This window comes from Strongylocentrotus purpuratus, unplaced genomic scaffold (genome assembly GCF_000002235.5).
Source record: "Strongylocentrotus purpuratus isolate Spur 01 unplaced genomic scaffold, Spur_5.0 spur5_scaffold_18, whole genome shotgun sequence".
NCBI lineage: Eukaryota > Metazoa > Echinodermata > Echinoidea > Camarodonta > Strongylocentrotidae > Strongylocentrotus > Strongylocentrotus purpuratus.
The window spans coordinates 12,649,976-12,668,747 of NW_022145603.1; the positions used below are offsets into that span (position 1 = coordinate 12,649,976).

Below are 18,772 nucleotides of genomic sequence, written 5' to 3' on the forward strand. Positions count from 1 at the left end.
CTTCAGACTAGACAGCACAAAGGCTGAAAAGATATCCCAAAAGGAAAAGGGATAATAGGAAACGAAAAAGTATGGTTCATAAAGAAGATAATTTATAATACAACCATAAATAGTATAGTGAAGTCCAAATAGATATTAGTTTTACAGGTATTAATTGCAAAATGAAAAAAATCCTATGCTTGGTCGATTTGATCGAGTTATTATTGTCAAATCATTTGTGGTTGGCTAGGTCTCTGTCAATGGACTGATATACTTCGGAGAGGAGAGGACGTTTGACTTCTCCGATGACGGCATACCCATTGAAAATATCGTCCTCATTGATGACATCGCAGCCGTGTATCCGATGTTGCAGAGGAATAGGCTTGGCGACACTACTAGTAGCGTAACGTACTTTGAGATTTCTGCAGCTGAATCCGACGGACTGGCTACGACACTGAACGACGCCCTCGCCGATTTTCTACCTGATTCTTTCGTAGAGTGGCTCTTCGTGGTCACGTGGAGAAAAGTTATTTCTACTTCCGGTACTACTTCATCTTCCTCGGTAAGTCTAAGCGTATCGAGAGAGATAGTTTTGTCATTTGGCAAGACGGTGATCTATATTTTCAAATCCATACCCAGGATAAAACGGGGACCTGGTAGGATGACCAAAAAAAAATTGTGATAAAAATTGCCATATCCTCTCACGGTGACCATAAGGTAGGTATACATCGGGGGAAATGTAAATGGTGCATACTGTATGCGTGAATGTATCCAATGATCGGGGTAATAATGATTATATGCAAAGCGGTAGTGAAAGATGGTATTCCGTAATAAGCACTATTTGAATTCATAATTGTTATTATAATATTAATAGGGTAATTCTGTGGCTGCAAATTCTTGACCATGACACCGTTTACAAATGCCTCTGAAAGTGGACTGATGCTGCCTCCAGAGCTGGCTCGACGTAATGTGTAACATCAACTTTTTTGAAAAACCGGACTGGGGCTGCCTCCATCCCCGTCTACCTTTGGAAGTGGTTTGAAGTCGGCCCGAGTCCGAACTCAGTCCCGCAATCAGTAGATGTAACACCAAAGTGGACTCGGAGCCGGCTTTTAAACGGAAGTGACATGACCCGTCATCATATATCAATATTTCACCAGGCGCGCTTTGATATCGGGGTCTGGCACATGTACATGTACGATCGCGATGTCGATGAGATTGCAAAAAAATGCGATCCGCGCGAAAATGTTAAGCGCTTGTTTTAATACGTGGAGTGTACCCCAACGTCAGCTCATAAAAAGGCGACGCGAAGCCGGCTTATTTGTAGACACAAAATTACCCTCAAGAGCTTGAGCAAAACACAGTTATGAGTGATCCCGCTTCTGCCAGCGTGTCCACACACAAAACAATTTATCCCGAATATAACGAAACGTCGTATAAAGAATCATCGTATAAATTTCAGGGTGTCCATACCCAAGAAACGTCGTATAAATTCTAGGATGTCCACACACAGAAGAAAGTAATCCTGAAACTCTACAGCGAAATGTCGTATAGGTACGCAGTTTGCTACTGCGATCATGAAATGGAAGCGGAAATGAGAGGTCAGGTCTCCTTCCGCTCGAGGTCACGTTAAACCCCGCCCAGTTATAACGTTCTAGTTCGACTAGTTATACTAGTTACGTCCATACACAACACACTCCGTGTTAAGGCGTGATTAGGAGTGATTCTTTATACGTGGTATAACGAAACGCATGTTTGGGCATCGTTTCGTTATACGACGTTTCGTTATACGACCTATCGTTAGTAAGCGTCCACACACATAATTTCATCGTATAACTATCCCGAAACGGTATAACCAATCACGCCTAATCACGATAATGTGTGTGTGGACACGGGGTAAGTCTCTGTAACGCTCTTTCGCACGATCCAAGGTCACGGAAACTCACAAGCGGTCGCTTATAACACAGATCGTAATAATGAAACCCCTACATCTTATCAAACAACTGTTTAATACTCTGCATTCGATGCCATTAGTGAACTTTTAATTTTAGAAGTGAAGTCAGTGAATGTGTTGAATAGAAACTTATGTATGAACGGTTGACTGCATTTGTTTCCCATTTGAACACGCCATTTTTAGAATACTTTGGAAACCTTTTTCATGTCACGTTTTTACATCCTACATTTCTGAATATGGTTGTTTCTTAAAGGGGCACGTTCCCGCCATTGTAGTTATCGCTGCTCTAGTCATCGCCATCTTGGTTCCGAAGATCGACTTCTAATTTGCATACAGCTGTCAATCAAAGTACGCGCAGCCTGGCCTGCCTTCGTCAAGCCAGCTGATCGCTGCCGATCCTGACGTCACGAAAGTGGGCGGAAACAGCAGCCGAATCTTAGAACCGAACTGCGATTGGTATTACTTTGGCACATGTATGCGATAATCGGCATTGTGCGGGCATTCGGAACATGCCATCTGCGTAAGAGCCGTATTCTGTTGGTGTCAATAGGCAGCTAGCACCGTCCGCCAGCGGGTACGTATTTTGAACGCCCTCTGGAATACGGGGAACATGCCACTTTAACTCTTATCACGCCACGGGGCTAATCCCCATTGTGCGAAGCCTCAAATCCCCCGTGCCAGGTTGTTTTGGAGATAATCTGATTAACGCGATGGTTCTATGCATAGCGAGTGCAAAACACACAGCACAGTTCAATGAGAATGAACAATAACTGCTATTACGAATGCGTGCTTGCACACAAATGGCACTGAAGCGATGGCTCACTCGCATGTACAAAGCACTATAACGATAGCGTGCTTGCAGCCTTATGGCAGGCTATGAGTTAGTACGCTACCGCTTGCGAGTTCACGGAATGGTTTGGACGTCGCGAAAAAGCCTTACAGAAACGCAGAGGCGTGATCACTCAATACTGTGCTTTCCCCATGCAAGCTGAAATTTAAGCCCTCGTTAAAACATGGTGCAGTAAACAGATTAAAAACCAAATGAAACAAAAGTGCTTATCATGATGATGATGTTGATGATGATAATGATAATGATAATAACAAAATTAATGGTAATGATAATAATGATAAATAATAATGATAATAATAGTAATACATATAATAATAATAGTAATATCATTATCATTATATAGAATAATAGAAATAGTAATAGTAGACTTATGGTTTCCTCCCATAACGAAAATGTAAATAATATTTTTTTTTCACTCAAAGAAGCCTCGTCAGTCTCCATGTTATTATTATTATTATTATCATTATTATTATTTAGATTATAATCTTTAGTTTTGTTATGAGTATCATAATGACAGTGATAATAACGACAGCAATAAAGTTTATGTACATGACCAATTTCATTCTGACTAATCCGGTTTGGGGCTATACTTTTCATTTAGACTTTTCAGGTTGTCCTTGCGGTGACCGGGGGAAAGACTTATGCCGTTCTCAACTTCGTTTCGACTGCGGGGGCCATATATCCAGCAGAGGTGCAGCATTAATCAGACTGTTTATTTAGAATCATCGGGTCATCGCGTTGGGTCGGATGGTCGCGTTACCCGGCCTTTTGTAAAAACATGCCCCTTCATTCACGAAATGTCGGGGGTGATGTTTGTGAAACGAACCCCTCCCATTTACAATTTGTCTGGTCCAATTTACGCGACGATTTTTGTGAAAACCTTACGGCCAATTTACGAAAGTTCGCCTCCTTAACGTGAATCTCGACATGAGCTCTACTTTCGTTTCATGAAAGATCGTGTAACGCGCCCACATGACCGGACGCGATGATCCGACGATTCAAAGTGAGCCAATCAGACAATCTTTCACTCAATAGCGTACCGAAGTGCTAAACACATATTCGCGCGTTGTCCAGGTGGGGCTGTCGTGGTCCAATGATGTTTATCCAAAGAGGTTCGGTACAAATTCGTCAAAGAGTAACTCTAAAGAAAAACGGAAATTAATAGGAATAGAATAGCACTGGATGATCTTGCCATTTCTGGATTAAATTGAGCTCGAAAATTAACGTGAAAATGCCAACCTTCTTTCGTGACCTTTCACAATGGTTGATTGTTTACAATTGTAATGAAAATTAGATATCGCGCGGTTTAGATGGGTTGAGGTCAACTAGTGCCTGAGCTACCATTGGGTCGGTGGAAGGTCGTGTTAACTTTATGGTGGCAAGTTGGTCCGAGTAAGAGCGAATAGACAACTAATGCTGTAAGTTGAATATTTATGGAATATTTATTGCTGCAGGGAAAAACTTACGCCGACTAGGAAGACACGTCTGAATATGGCTTATTTGATTCACCTGCTATGTAAATGGCATCTCTATAAATGGAATTCACTCAGCATATTCTTTGCTATAGCCAGGGGCGGCGATTTATTTTCATGACCGGGGGGGGGGGGGGGAGGAATTGCGAGGGACGAAGCCCAAGGGGGGGGGGGGGATACCCATAATCGGTTTGGACGGGTTGTGCCACTCAAGCCTCGAAACACCTACTCATTCGAAATCCCCACCCATTTTCAAGGGTCGTTTGGGGGAAATGTGCATACATTGTATAATAGCAGTTTTAATTTGTGAAAAATAGTAAATTGATACAATCTTAAAACCTGCAATTGATACTTTTCGGATTACGAGTACAGTTCTTTATGATGTTATATTTCAGATAAGTGCCCACACATGCCCAGTCGAGTCATTTTTATTGATATTTTAGAAATGTTGCCTCATTTTCTTTCGCTTGCCTCCTGTCAAGGTAAGCCATTGTACTGCTCGTATTATCAGACGAGTGGTAGCGAAAAGTAATTATCAATACAAAATGATACAAAAGCATATTTCCCTTTGAAAGTGGCAAATTAGTTTGCAACTAGGCAGGAATATTTTGTCTACATATCTGCAAGAAAGATCCAATTAAAGTCACATAGAAGTCAGCTCTCATGGGGAATTCGACACCGTTCGGGTGTTTACTAAATAACAGGTGTTGTCAATCACCAGGGTTTGCCTTCAGTTTTATGACCATTAGACCTTACGTAATGCTTCGCTTTTCCCTCACCGAAGCTCTCCGAGCGATTAGGGGGTAATTGGCCAGCGGGTTTGCTGTGTGCAGATTTGTACTCCCATTAATGGTATTTCCACCAAGTCTGGTGTCAGCGAATAATGGCCTTCTGCACATGGAAACTGCCGATCCAGTCCCTTTAAAGGGATATTTGAATTATGTTGCAGAGGGAGCTACACACAATCATTTTTGGGTGAGATAATGGCAAAATGAGTGTCAAATTTAAAGAACATCAAACAGTGACAAAATCATCTTTGTTTGATCAAAATCGGTTCAGAGACGGCTGATATATCCATAAATATATCATAAGTAAACATTTGTACCACCACAAATATTAGATAATTTGAACCAGCCACTGCATTCAAAAAACTAAATAGCGCCTTATACGTTTTATTCAAGCCAAAGCTGATGTTGCCTTTTTGTTGTCTTTTTCGTGTTTGTTATAATACGCACAGCCAGCCGGCTCATCTATTATTATTAATAATCAATTAATTAATTAACGGTCACTGTGTTTTTTTTTAAAGTTGAGCTGAATTGGCATGATCGTATTGGCTATATTTTACATATTATGGGGTCTAAATTACCTTCATAGCAATTTTAGGTCATAAAACAGCACTAGAAATATCATAAATAAGAATAGAAGCAATAAGTTTTATAACCATCCACTTTGAGGATTCCATGACATTTGCTCCGGCGACAATTGCTCCGCTGTAAATTTCATACACTAATCGAATGGCTAACTTCAACCCTGGATTCAACACTATACCCTACCCTAAACCTAACCCTAAACCTAACATAAAACCCTATTGAAACCCTAACCCTAACCCTACATCTTAGACGAAATAAAGCCCGGAGCAACTGTCGCAGGAGCAAATGTCGTGTCACCACTTTGAGGGCATCTGCGGTCTGAAACAAGAACTCAATTATCCCTTTAAGCACATGCCTGACATATTTTCTCCTGGCCTCATCGAAGATGGTACAAAGGGATATGATTTCATCTCAAATCAAGTTCATCACGTTAAACCGACATCCCGTTGTCAATGGCAACGCGTTCCAACGGATTGTCGGTAAACTTATATTCATGACTCTTTCACGAAGGTCTCTTGCCATCGACTTTATTTCTTTAAAGGTAGGCTTTACTACTTCAGCCAGAAGGGATTAGACCACACAGTGAGCTATCGAGGTCACTGTGACAGGTGGCTATCTCATTAACTCAGCTCTCATTTAACATAAGAAAAAGAGGATCATGGGGGACCAACAGGCACCGATTTGGGAAGTTTTCACTATAGAGGGAGCAAGTAGCTACAAGTAGGACAGTGTGCCTTTAAAGTCTTTGCCATCATTTTTACTATTGTTTCTTCCTTTTTATCCGTGTCTTAAGGGTGGACTCTTCAATGGCAATAGAAGGCATTCCTATATCCTTCCTGGTACAAGCAGGGTTTTGTTTGACCGGACCATTTTGCAGGTTTCCAGTAATGCAGGCGTCCCCGGGCGTTGGATCTATGATGTCACCAACGTCTTACCGGGCGTGGAAGGTAAATATAGTACTGACGCGTGTCGTCACACTGGTAAAGTTGTAAAGGTTGCTGTTTCCAAACAGTTTTATGAAACATACTGAGGTGGTGATCTAACCAGCCCCAATTTAACACAACATTTTCCCACACATAGCAGCATTAGTATACTTTTCGCGTATTAAAATATGTTTAGACGACCTCTATTGATTCTCAAAATTTCAAACACTACTGTACAAATCTCAACTGAGTTCACTCAAAATCGGTAGTGACAATTGATGACACCTAAGTAGAAGTAAATACAATCTTTTCAACTTACCGGTGTGAAAAAAAAAAAATTGAAAATTAAAATCGTGAGCCTACTGTCAAAATTGCCGATCAGCCACTTCGTATTCATTGTGTGCATTAGTGTGCAATTGTGTGCTATGTGTATATTGTGTGCAATTGATGCCTCTCGATCAGCATGTATAAAGCGCTAAAGGTCAATACGCATTAGCATTGACAACTATCATACTATGCGTTGCTGGAGTCGCATTTGCCCTGCTTCAGACCGTTGCTTGAACAATACCGCGCTGAACCTCATACGCACGCTCTTTTTTGTTAAAGATAGGCCCACTAATTCCCATTTGCAGGTCTAAACAACGAAAAGGTTTAATTCAAAGGCATGTGAAAGATAACACTAATTTAGAACTTCCCTCAACACAAAAGGGCTTGATAATATCTTTTTGTGGGAAAATGACGACCGTGAGTAATTGTCAAATCTAATTTAGCGGGCGCCCTCATTTAATAAAATAGTCTGATTTTCAGACCATTGTACCGAATGGTCCTACTCTTTGGGCTGTTCAAAGATTCAATCAGTTTAATTTTGGCCATTATAAGAAGTGGGTTATTGATGTAGAAAAATGCTCATGTACCCTTTACAGCTCATTTGTATGTATGATATTAACACAGAAAAAAGAAGTCAGTCGATCACTTAATAGTGTCTGACAGTGAAGGCTAGAAAGTAACTTGGTTTCATATCAAAGGTCACTGACAAATACTTGTTTTATTACCCAAAAATGTTGGGGAAAATGTTGTCAAATACACCTCTTTATTACATCCATCTTCATTCTGCTAAAAGAACCTCATATTTTGCCTAGTTTGACAAGTAAGTAAAGAAATTACAATTTCAGTATGATTTACTATCGCGTTTTAACCCTTACTGTACTGGGGGGAGCTGGAAGCCCCCCAAGTGAAAATGTGATTTGCATAGAAAAATGCTATCACGTGTCCAGACCTACACAGTATAAGTAGATGTCAGTAGCTGCCAGGAAAACATCACTAACGGGGGTTCAAAATAGCGCCAAAAAATATCCTCGCCACTTCGCGGATCGTGGACGATACTCCACATCGTATATGGGTTACCCCCTCCACCCTTAGCAAAAAGCTAGATCCGCCCCTGTGTTTTGGAAGGATATGGTAAAGACCAAATGTAAAGAAAGAATGTAAATAAGGTTGCTCCGAATAATGAGGAGGGAATTACGTGCAGAGCGGGAAGAATGGAGAGAATGCCGAGGGAAAATGCCGACTTAAATAAATGATAATGATAAAATACCAAGGAATTTAGGAGTTTCATGGGTACCAATTCAATGGAAACTTGTATTAAAATAAGAGCCCCCCGTCAGCACTAAAAGAGCCCCCGTGAGAAGGCTTACGGTAGCTCTTTTTTTTTTTGGAAGAGCCCCCGTGGACAAAAAATAGGTGTTACATAACAGTTAGTATGCGCATGTCATCAACAAGTGCTATAAGTACCTATAATCATGTACAAGCAGAAATGTGAATACAGGTTTAGATGTATTTCTTCCTAAGTGGGAGATATGAATTGATATCAAATTGCTTTTATATGTTTCTCAAAGTAACTTGATGTATTCCAGAACAAAAGAATACATTACAAATAAAACAATACATATAAAAGGAAATTTTAAAAAAACAATAAAATACTTAAGAAAATAAATATTTGGAAATCGTATCGAATTTGCATGAATGATCATTATTAATTACATCAAAATAACTATTTTGTGTTAGAAAAGAAGTTTCATATGAATTATGAGTTTTAACATTCAAAAAGTGGGGTCTGACAATTTTTGTAATGATTCTAGTTCTCTGTATATTTCCAGATTTGATATTCATGAATGCGTAATTTGCGTATTCAAAATTTATGCAAATTAACCTATGCATTTTCAAATATCATAAAAATAATGAAACCTCATGAATTTGAGATGAAGGAAACAGTTATTCAATATATTTTCAAGATTCTTCACAAGTCTACAGACAAATATGTAGAGTTTTCTGTAAAATGCATTAAATTAGCATTTTGCATAATTAATTAGGCTATAACGACAAAAATGTGCATATTAGGAAAAAAAACTAATTATACCATCTTGTTCCTTACGTAAATATCTACAAACTTGCAAATGTTCTTGTTCATCGGACATTCGACGACCGGGATCATGATAGGGGGGGGCAGTCAGTAAGGTGCTCAAAATAGCCCAATCTATTATATATCCACAGCTCGACGACTAAACACTAATGCAATAGAGCACACACGTGTGGACCAAAATGAACTAAATGCTATAAGTCGTTTATGCAAACAAAATCCTGGATATGTATACCATATTGATCCCAATGATACTACTACAGCACCACAACTTGCAAATATTAGAAATTAAATAAATTTACTGAAAATATTGTTCCAACGCAACAAGAAGCACTTTCACCTTAACATCCGAAGCTTAAAGGTACTATGTCCCTTTTGCAGCCAACCTCAAATGCTGTAAAACTTTACAGGAATTATGAATATGTCATGTATGTCCTATCTGTGAAATTCACACATTAGCAGTGCCCTCGTATTCAAATTATGCAAGGAAACCCGTTTACTTGCTAGACTTTACAGTCAGACACTATTGAGTGACTGACTAGCTTATTTTCTTCTATGGTAACAACGTACATACAATGGGCTGTAAAGGGTACATGAACATTTGTCTACATCAATAACCCACTTCTTGTAATGGCCAAAACTAAACTGATTGAATCTTTGCGCAGCATAAAACGTACGACCATCCGGTACAATGGTCTGAAAATCAGACTATTACTTACTGGCGCTCATATAGCTCCGTTTAGTCTCATTTGACAACGTCCCCTATCGTCAGAGTCAGCAGCCTAATATGTTAGCCTATGGATTTTTACCCCCAAAAAAATTGTTACAAATCCATTTTTTATTTAAACGAAAAGCACATCCACTCCGACGTACGTTATCACTAGCTGTTTCATTGGAACCCTCATGTCTCATTGACTTTTGAAAGTTCACCCACCGTAATTTCATTAAAATAGGTCGCAAGCTTGCCATTGCCTATATAACACATGTACAACAAGTCGAACTTTGGACTCAATTTACCACGCGATTGTAAGGTTATAAGTCAAGCACACGAAGGATAAGAAGCATGAATTATCATAGATCAGTTCTGATTTGTTCATTATGTCCATTTCATCCAACCCCCACCGTAATTTTTCCATTTAGTAGAGGCAAGCATTTTGCCGAGGTAAGCACAAACATGAATATTCATGAACGGTCAGACAATACAGCCTTTTAGTACGTAACGTATAGTGAATGGGAATGGGCGATGATCCGTCCAGGAGGTAGAGGTCAGTGGTTTGTGCTGGCAATGTTCCAGCGAGCGAAAATGAGACAACCGGAGCAATATGATAGCTCTTTTCGATTCGACAACTAATAGTCGTTATTTTCCCATTTAAGCCCCCTTGTTTTTAGGGAAGTTCTAAATTAGTATTATTTTTCAAATGCCGTTGAAATTTAACCTTTTCATTTTTGGGGCCTGCAAATGGGACATAGTACCTTTAAGTAATAATAATAATATTTAATTTTCATATAGCGCTTATTACAAATGTCTAAGCGCTTTACAAATAAGTAAAAACTTGGACCAAATTAAGAACTTGGTTGAAAATATATTTTTACCCCTTTCTATAATTGGCCTAAGTGAAACATGGCTCCGCGATAAACCTCACCTAATTTAAAATTTGCCTGGCTAAAACTTTATTTCAAATAATCTAGAAAAAAAAAATCGGCGATTTTGTTGCGTTATATACCTCTTCAACTATCTATTACAATTCTATATCACAATTGAATCTCATGTCAACTCAATTGAAAGTCGAAATCTCGCAATTTAGATGGATATCGTAAGATTAACGTTATTTATTCGCGTTAAATTGTATCACGTCCAATACCTCACCTCGCCACATATACTCAGTTACACCTTCAATTTGTACCAGGGCCATAAACCTGGAAAAACCTCATCGAAAAACAAAAGACATTGATTCTTGGAGGAACAAGGTATTTTTTTCTCATACAATATATATTTTAATCCCTTCTTGCTGCCATACACCACCAATGACACCCACAACCTCCTCCTCCGACATCACAACCTTGGACAACGCCTTCTACGACAGACATTGGGATCCCACCCACCCGACTGGTTGGTGGCAGCACAGAGGCCGAGGGACGTCTCGAACTCTTCTATCAAGGCCGATGGGGAACGGTATGTAATCATGGGTGGCGTGAGGTAGCTACGAATGTTGCCTGTCGTTCTCTTGGCTTCCAGCGTGGCTTACGCTTCTCCTCCGGGAAGTACGGTGAAGGTAACGGCTCAATCGTTCTTGAATATCCTGTATGTACTGGACAGGAAGTTAGCATCGCGTCCTGCAATCATTTCGGACTTCTACGTCATGACTGCGAGCATTATGAGGATGTCGGTATCTCTTGTGATGGTAAGGACTATAATTCAATAGCTGCGGTTACAATTTGTATTACTGGAACTGAAATATCCAGTTATCAGAAGAGTCCTCTTTTTGTATTAACCAATACCACATATGGATTTTGAACTATATCATAACTGTGAAAGTGTGGCGACTGTAACATTAATGCGATGAAGTAGTCATCGAACTTTGACGCCGCTTCCACACTGCCCTTTTCATAACCTTCAGAAAAAAATTACCCCATTCCAACCTCCTTCTGACAACATGCGAATAATACAAAGTATTATATACGTAATTTGATTCCATGGTAATTTTGTAAATTAAAGGAATGTTGTGATGGATATACCTCAACAGTTTTGTTGACAATAAAAGGATTGTTCATATGTTATTTTAATTTGGTCTTTTAGCTATCTTTTAAAGATGTTTACACATTAATTCCTGTAATTAACACATCAATGCGCATCACAAATTCCTCAGCAACACATATACACAACATATTTTCAAATCATCAAACACACGCTTTTACGGGTATAATTTTGACCGACATCAGCGACCACTTCCCAAATTTCTTGATCAGACCTCACCCAAGTGGCAAGGACAAATTTTATAAATTGACAATGGAACGTAAAACGAGGATGATATGAACAAATTTAAACAAAATTTAATTATTAGACTGGTCGCATATTAACAACTGTGAAAACACATATTAATCATTTGAAAAGATTTCTTATAACTTTTATTTCACAATTCAACACAGATATACCACTGCAAACGTCAGGCACAAAATAATAATTACCACAAAATCCCCGTCAACCCTGGATTTAAAAAAACTCGCTCCTACGTCGCATCAACAACACGATTATTTTACAAAATGTACAAAAATAGCAAATCAACTTCAAGTGAGCAAAAGTAAAACAAATTTAAAAATAGATTGACTAGTAATTTGCGTTTTGCAATAAATGATTAATGTTGTTACCAGTTTGAATCTCATAAAAAGGATCTTTAGAAAAATAATGGCAACTAATAAACTTTGCACTGAATAAGAACCCTGCGTAAAGAAGAACACAGGAACTTCGCGCGCAAGATGATTCAACTCAGACCCAGTTCAAATTGCTGAAGATCTTAAAAGCGCATCTACCATCTTATCATTAATCTTATTTGCTGATGTTTCCACTCTCGCAACAATGCCCCCTGTTCATCCAAGCGTGAACACATAACACACAAAATGATACTAAATGATTCGGGATAAAACACCCTTCTATACGATGAATTATATTTTACTTTTCATAGATGATTTTTAGAATAATTAGCAATTTTCTAGGTGTAAACTTTGTTTTTACTCACACTGTATAGCAACATTATTGACTCACTTCCGGGTGAAGAATTCATAAATGGAGCAGTCCCTGATTGTGTTCAATATACACAATTTCTCGGAATAAAAATTGACAACAAATCATCTTGGCAAAAACATTTCGAAATGCTCTGCCGACTTGTTTCAGGAAATATTGGTTTGATAAACAAATTTAGACTTTAATTCCCTTACAAAATACAATTATATTTTAATCAACCCTAATAATACCGTTTTTACATTATGGCATTCTTGCTTAGGGTAATTCAAACACCGCATATCTTAAGAGAATACTTCGTTTACAGAAACGTGTAGTCAGAGTGATGAATAAAGCTAATTATTGCTCACATACCCTTTTTTTTTGAAAGACAGACTTTAAAAAATTAAAGATTAATACCTTTCAAATCTCGGCATATTCATGTTTCAGTTATCCCGACGAGAATTCCCATTAGCCATAATTGAACTCTTTAAAAAATATACGCTATACACACATACCAATTACGACACGCAGCACGTTTAAACAAACTATCATCTTCCTCTAACCAGGACAGTTTCACCAAAAAGCTAATTTCATACACCTGACCAAACTACTGGAGCAACATTGATCCGAATCTCAAACAGCTTAAAATTGTGGAAGCTTTAAAAAACATATCTCGAATAACCTACCACTGGACCCACGAAAATCCTCATCTATTGCTGTCTTCAAAGCTTTTTGGAGACGCACCTTTTTTTTCAGGAGCTTCTACATAGTTTTTTATTGTGCGTCTGTAAAGTAGCACTGTTAGGAGTTTTGTTTTCGTCACAGCGCTGTAGAGTATAGTTATATAGTAGCTGCACTATTTGAATTGATCGAATTATTACTATGAACACGATCGCAATCAATTTAAAAATAACGTTGAGTTCTGGGGGGTGTTCCACAAAGATCCTAAGTTGAACTTATCTCTAAGTTGGACTTGAAAATTATGGAAAGCCATTAGCATCTTTGAAAACATTTTGTAAAAGTTTTTTTAGAAGGCATAAAATGTTGATTCAACTCATTCATATTTTCTATTATGAAGGAGATTTCTAGTTCTTGATGTGGAATTTATGAAAAGTCTATTAAAAATACTGGAATTTTTGCTCTTGAATATATTTTATTTTAAGGCTACAAATGGCTATCCATAATTTTTAAGTCCAACTTAGAGTTAAGTTTGACTTAGGATCTTTGTGAAACACCACCCCCCCCCCCCCCTTGGGCATGCAATTGCATTGTGAAAGAAACGGTGTCGTATCGATCAGAAAAGATTGATCATGTAGCATATAAGTATTGGATTCATCAAATGATTAGAATTTTGGCCCATTCTTGGTAAAAGTAACAAGCACTTTACACAGAAAGATGTATATGGGACGACACAAACATGTGGTAAAAAAATGAGGCCCATATTTTTAAGCTGTTATATTTAGAATATAAAGGCATTTGAAGATCCATGCTTTTCAGGGAACATTTTTTTCCCGATGATCTTCCACATTTGCATTATAACAATGAAAACGCTCACAGATTTATTTTTCACTTTTTCCCAGAACTCAACATTTTCTGTAATGAATGGCCATTCACACAGTACGTCACATGTTAAAACAAACTATCTATAAACAAAAAGGCGAGGATTTGCTGCTTCATATCCGAACAACAACACTTTAAAGGCCCACTACACTACTTGTAGCTACTTGCGCCCTCTATATAACAAACAATGCCTAATCGGTGACCATTGGTCCCCCATGATCCTCGTTTTCTTATGTTAACTGAGAGCTGAGTTGATGAGATAACCACCTGTCCAGTGACCTTGCAGGGCGCTCTAATCCCTCCTGTAAACTACGGCAGAGAAAGCGAAAGCCTCGAAAGTAAGGTGTGCAACGAAAAATCCTTATATTGACCTCATAACTATCCAATACATGTATTATAAGAATGGGTTTATCTTTTGTACGGGCTTTAACCGTGGAAAAATAGGATACTCGCTAACAAGGACCATTATTATCCGGCAGATTCCTGCGAACCGAATCCATGTAAGAATGGAGGAACGTGTGAAGATGGACGATGTACTTGCCCTATTGGTAAAGGAGGCATTTCTTGCGAAGACAACTGTGAGTATACAAGTCTGAACTCAGAGGCGGCCCTCCCGGGGGGCAGGGGGGGCACAGTGCCCCTCCACTTTTTCAGATACCCCAAAAGTGCCCCTTTTTACATAGGAAAGTACCCCTTTTATTTTGTAAGAAGTGCCCCTTTTACATAGGAAAGGTGCCCCTTTTACTTCGACAAGTGCCAATATTACTTAGTAAAAGTGCCCCTTTTCCCTTTTCACCTCTGACGAGTGCCCTTTTTATTTTTGACACGTGCCCCTTTTCCTTTACAATAAGTGTCCATTTTCCATTCTCATAAATCTTGAAATTATCTTGAATAAGTGCCCTTTTTAATCTCTAGTAAGTGCCTCTTTTCAGGTACGAGAAGTGCCCCTTTTCATTTTTAATAAGTGCCCCCTTCACCTCTGTTAATTGCCCTATTCAAAACTGAGAGGTGCTCCTTTTACTTTGACAACTTCCCCTTTTTTCCTTTGTAAGAAGTGCCCCTTCTCCTTTTAACAACTACCCCTTTTTTAAACTCGGATGAGCACACCTTTCATTTTAACATGTGCCCCTCTTATTTTCTAATAGGTGCCCCTTTTCCTTATGATAAGTGCCCCCATTAAAAAGAGAGAGCTCCTTCCCCTTCTCATAACTACCCCTTTCCCTTTCTAATAAGTGCCCCTTTTCCTTATGATAAGTGCCCCCATTAAAAAGAAAGAGCTCCTTCCCATTCTCATAACTGCTCCTTTTAAAAATCTGAACGGTGCCCTCTTTTCATTCAACAAATGCACATTTTCCTTTATTATAAGTGCCCCTTTTAGATTTTCATAAGTGCCCCTTTTCATATCTGGTCAGTGCCTCTTTTCAACTCTGATAATTCCCCTTTTAATAATGATACGTGCCCCTTTTCCTTTCTAATAAGGGACCTATCCCCTTTTCACCTCTTATAAATGCCCTTATCAAAATCTGACGGGTGCCCCTTTTCCGTCAACAAATGCCTATTTCCCATTTTCGTAAACGCCTCTTTTTCATCACTGGTGCGCTATTTTAATTGATCTTATGATTATCATCAATTATTACTATCAACATGATCGCAAAGCCTTTCGAGAAAAGAAGTCAACATATGGCAATTTCAATAACCTAGCCCATCACTCATTAGTCTTGTTCAGACGAAGGCAATCTACCCTGGGGTAAAGGTCGTGTAAAGAGCTAGTCGGGGTAAACACGGTGAGGTAGGTGTAATGGTTGGAGAAGTGGCCGTTTGAACGACGGTCTTGTTAGCTACGCCTACCTTTACCTCGACCTATTTACTCCTTGAATTATCCAGGAGCAACTCGCTGACACGACTAGAGTGTAGCGTAAGTTGACCGCGTGGATGATCCCACTTACACTCGGGAGTATATGTGACCTTTCATGAGGGTTGTTTGTTACAATCGAAAATGAAAATAAGACTTCGCACGGTTTAGATGCGGAAGGTTGGGTTGAGGCGACTAGTACTGGCGCCACCTTGCTCATCACTCATTGCAATGTGCGAACATTACAATGACGCTTTAAGTAATCGGGGGGGGGGTCACAAAGATCCTACGTTTAACTTTTTTTTCTAAGTTGGACTTAAAATTTATGAAAAGCCATTAGCATCTATAAAATAAAATTGTAAAAGTTATTTTAAAAGGCATAAATTGTTGATTACAATCTTTCATATTTTCTATTATCAATGAGATTTCATGTTATAAAAGTGGAATTTATCAAAAGTCTGAAATACTTGATTTTTCGCTTTTGAATATGTTTTATTTTAAGGCTACAAATGGCTCTCCATAAGTCCAGTTTACAGTTAAGTTTGACTTAGGATCTTTGTGAAACACCCCCGGGGACATTATTTCAATGGGATATATGAATACAAGAATGGGTGAATAAAACACATTACCTAATCTTGATCATAAATATAATCCACAATGGGAATTTAATCCTTTGGTAACATGAGAGCTATATTTCTATTAGGGTGCGGCGTCTTTGATCCTGTTTCATAACAAGTTACGATACTTGTTATAAGTTACCAAAATCCTTGCATTCGATTGGCTGTGAGCAGATTTATCATAGACCTATGGCAGTTGCTATTGATAAGAAGTTTATATGAAACAGGGCCTTTTTGTAATACATCAAACAAAATCATTTAAATTTAATACATCCCTTGTGAGAAAGAGTATTGAGTTTGTCTTTCAGCTGATGTTAGAAAGTGTTTTCCAGATCAACGGATAGTAACAACTTGTAAGCAGTAGTAGTGGTAAAATAAGTAGTAGTAGTAGTAGTAAAATTAGTAGTAGTAGTAGTAGTAGTAGTAATAATAATATCACTACTAGTCGTAGTAGAAGTAGTACCAAAAGTAGTTGTTCTAGTAGTAGTAGTAGTAGTAGTAGTAGTAATATTTGTAGTCGTCGTCGTTGTTGATACATAAATGTATGAATGTATCTTTACATTTGCTATCTACAGTATCATACGTTCGATGTGACAGTACCACAATGACTGTGGTTCTGGATAAACGTCTATTACCAATGAATAGTGACGCGTCAGATGTCCATTTTCGGTCCCAAGCAGGGGACTGTCTTGCCACTGACTCTAATTCAACCCACATCCAGATGACCACAGCATACGATAATTGCGACACTACTATTGAGGTATGTAGAGGATTACGGTTTAGTAAACAATAATATTCACTGTTTTTGTTTGGGAACGTTTGCTTGAATTTTTCAATGAAAGAAATTGACCACAAACTTAAGCTATGGTCACAACTCAGAGCGACGACCGACCGATTAGTAGCCTGCTTGAACGCCGCAGGATATTAGGCATCGCCCAACGATTTTTTTTTTTTGTTGTTGAGAAATCGAGCAGGCTCTAGAGCCCCAGCGATACCTGGGCGGTGCCCTGTCGATTTCCCGTCGATCACCTGCCGATTTTAGGTCAAAAATGGGCGAAATCGGTGAGCTTCTCCGGGCGGCGTCACGGCAGTGACCGACTGATGACCCACCGATTCCCGAGCGGTCTCCCACCGGCCACCGGCTGATTTTAAAGAAATTGCCCGGCGGCCAGCCGGTGATCGGCGGGGCACCAAAATATGCTTGGTGCGTGGGAGTTCGCTGCCCTGGCACCGACCTAATCAAGCGTTCGCCGTCCAGCGATTTAGGTCAAAAATCAAAGCCGCTAGGTCAAAGGCTGCCGACCGATTTTAGACTCGCCGCCCAGTGACCGACTGATTTCCAAGCGGCGATTGGGCGGCGACCGAGTGGCGACTGCTTGGCAGCCTTTGACCTAGCGGCTCCGATTTTTTTTTATCTAAATCGCTCGACGGCGAACGCTCGATTATGTCGGTGCCCGGCCGGCGACCGCCCGGGCACCGAGCGTACTCTGGGCGGCGAGTGAAAGTGAGCAGGCGCCGCCCGAATTTTAACTCCGCGCTAAAACTTTAGCAGCGACCGAGCGATGCCCTAAAAACAAGCGGTGCCCGGGCGAAATTCGCTCAAAACTCGCTGCCCGGCCGCTAATTTTTTATTCCCAAACAGGTTTGCCAATGCTAATATTTCTTGTCATCTGATTGGCTGATATGTTACGTTACTAGCAATGACGTAACCGTTAGGGTGAGTGAAATGGCTATAGAAATCATGCAGAATCACTTTTCATCAACCCATCGTTGGCTCAATCGGTAAAAACAGCGTAATACAATCTTAGAGTCATGGGTTCAAGTCTCAGTTTATTTAGTTTTTTTGCCTTTATAAATAGTGAGGCAAAGCAATACAAAATCAAATTCTAATTGTTTGTGACCTCTTTCCGATCTGCTAATGACGTATCAGCCATTGAGCAGAACGGAAATATAAGAAATTGCAAACCTGTTTGGGAATAAAAAATTCGCTGCCCGGCCGCCGAGCAGGCTACATTTAGGTGTTGTGACCATAGCTTAACTTCCACATGGTGTTCACTGCAG

At 39.3% G+C, this 18,772-nt stretch overlaps 1 protein-coding gene across 1 annotated transcript in view; it reads left to right on the top strand.

The window, feature by feature from the left end:
- The window catches only part of LOC105443774, a 33,415-nt gene that overhangs the window by 7,232 nt on the left and 7,411 nt on the right, over positions 1-18,772 (top strand). The window contains exons 3-8 of the mRNA XM_030989612.1: positions 230-541; positions 3,385-3,474; positions 6,419-6,572; positions 11,049-11,366; positions 14,722-14,820; positions 17,287-17,471. Coding sequence (XP_030845472.1) covers positions 230-541; positions 3,385-3,474; positions 6,419-6,572; positions 11,049-11,366; positions 14,722-14,820; positions 17,287-17,471 — 1,158 coding nt within the window. The remainder of the gene's footprint in view (positions 1-229; positions 542-3,384; positions 3,475-6,418; positions 6,573-11,048; positions 11,367-14,721; positions 14,821-17,286; positions 17,472-18,772) is intronic.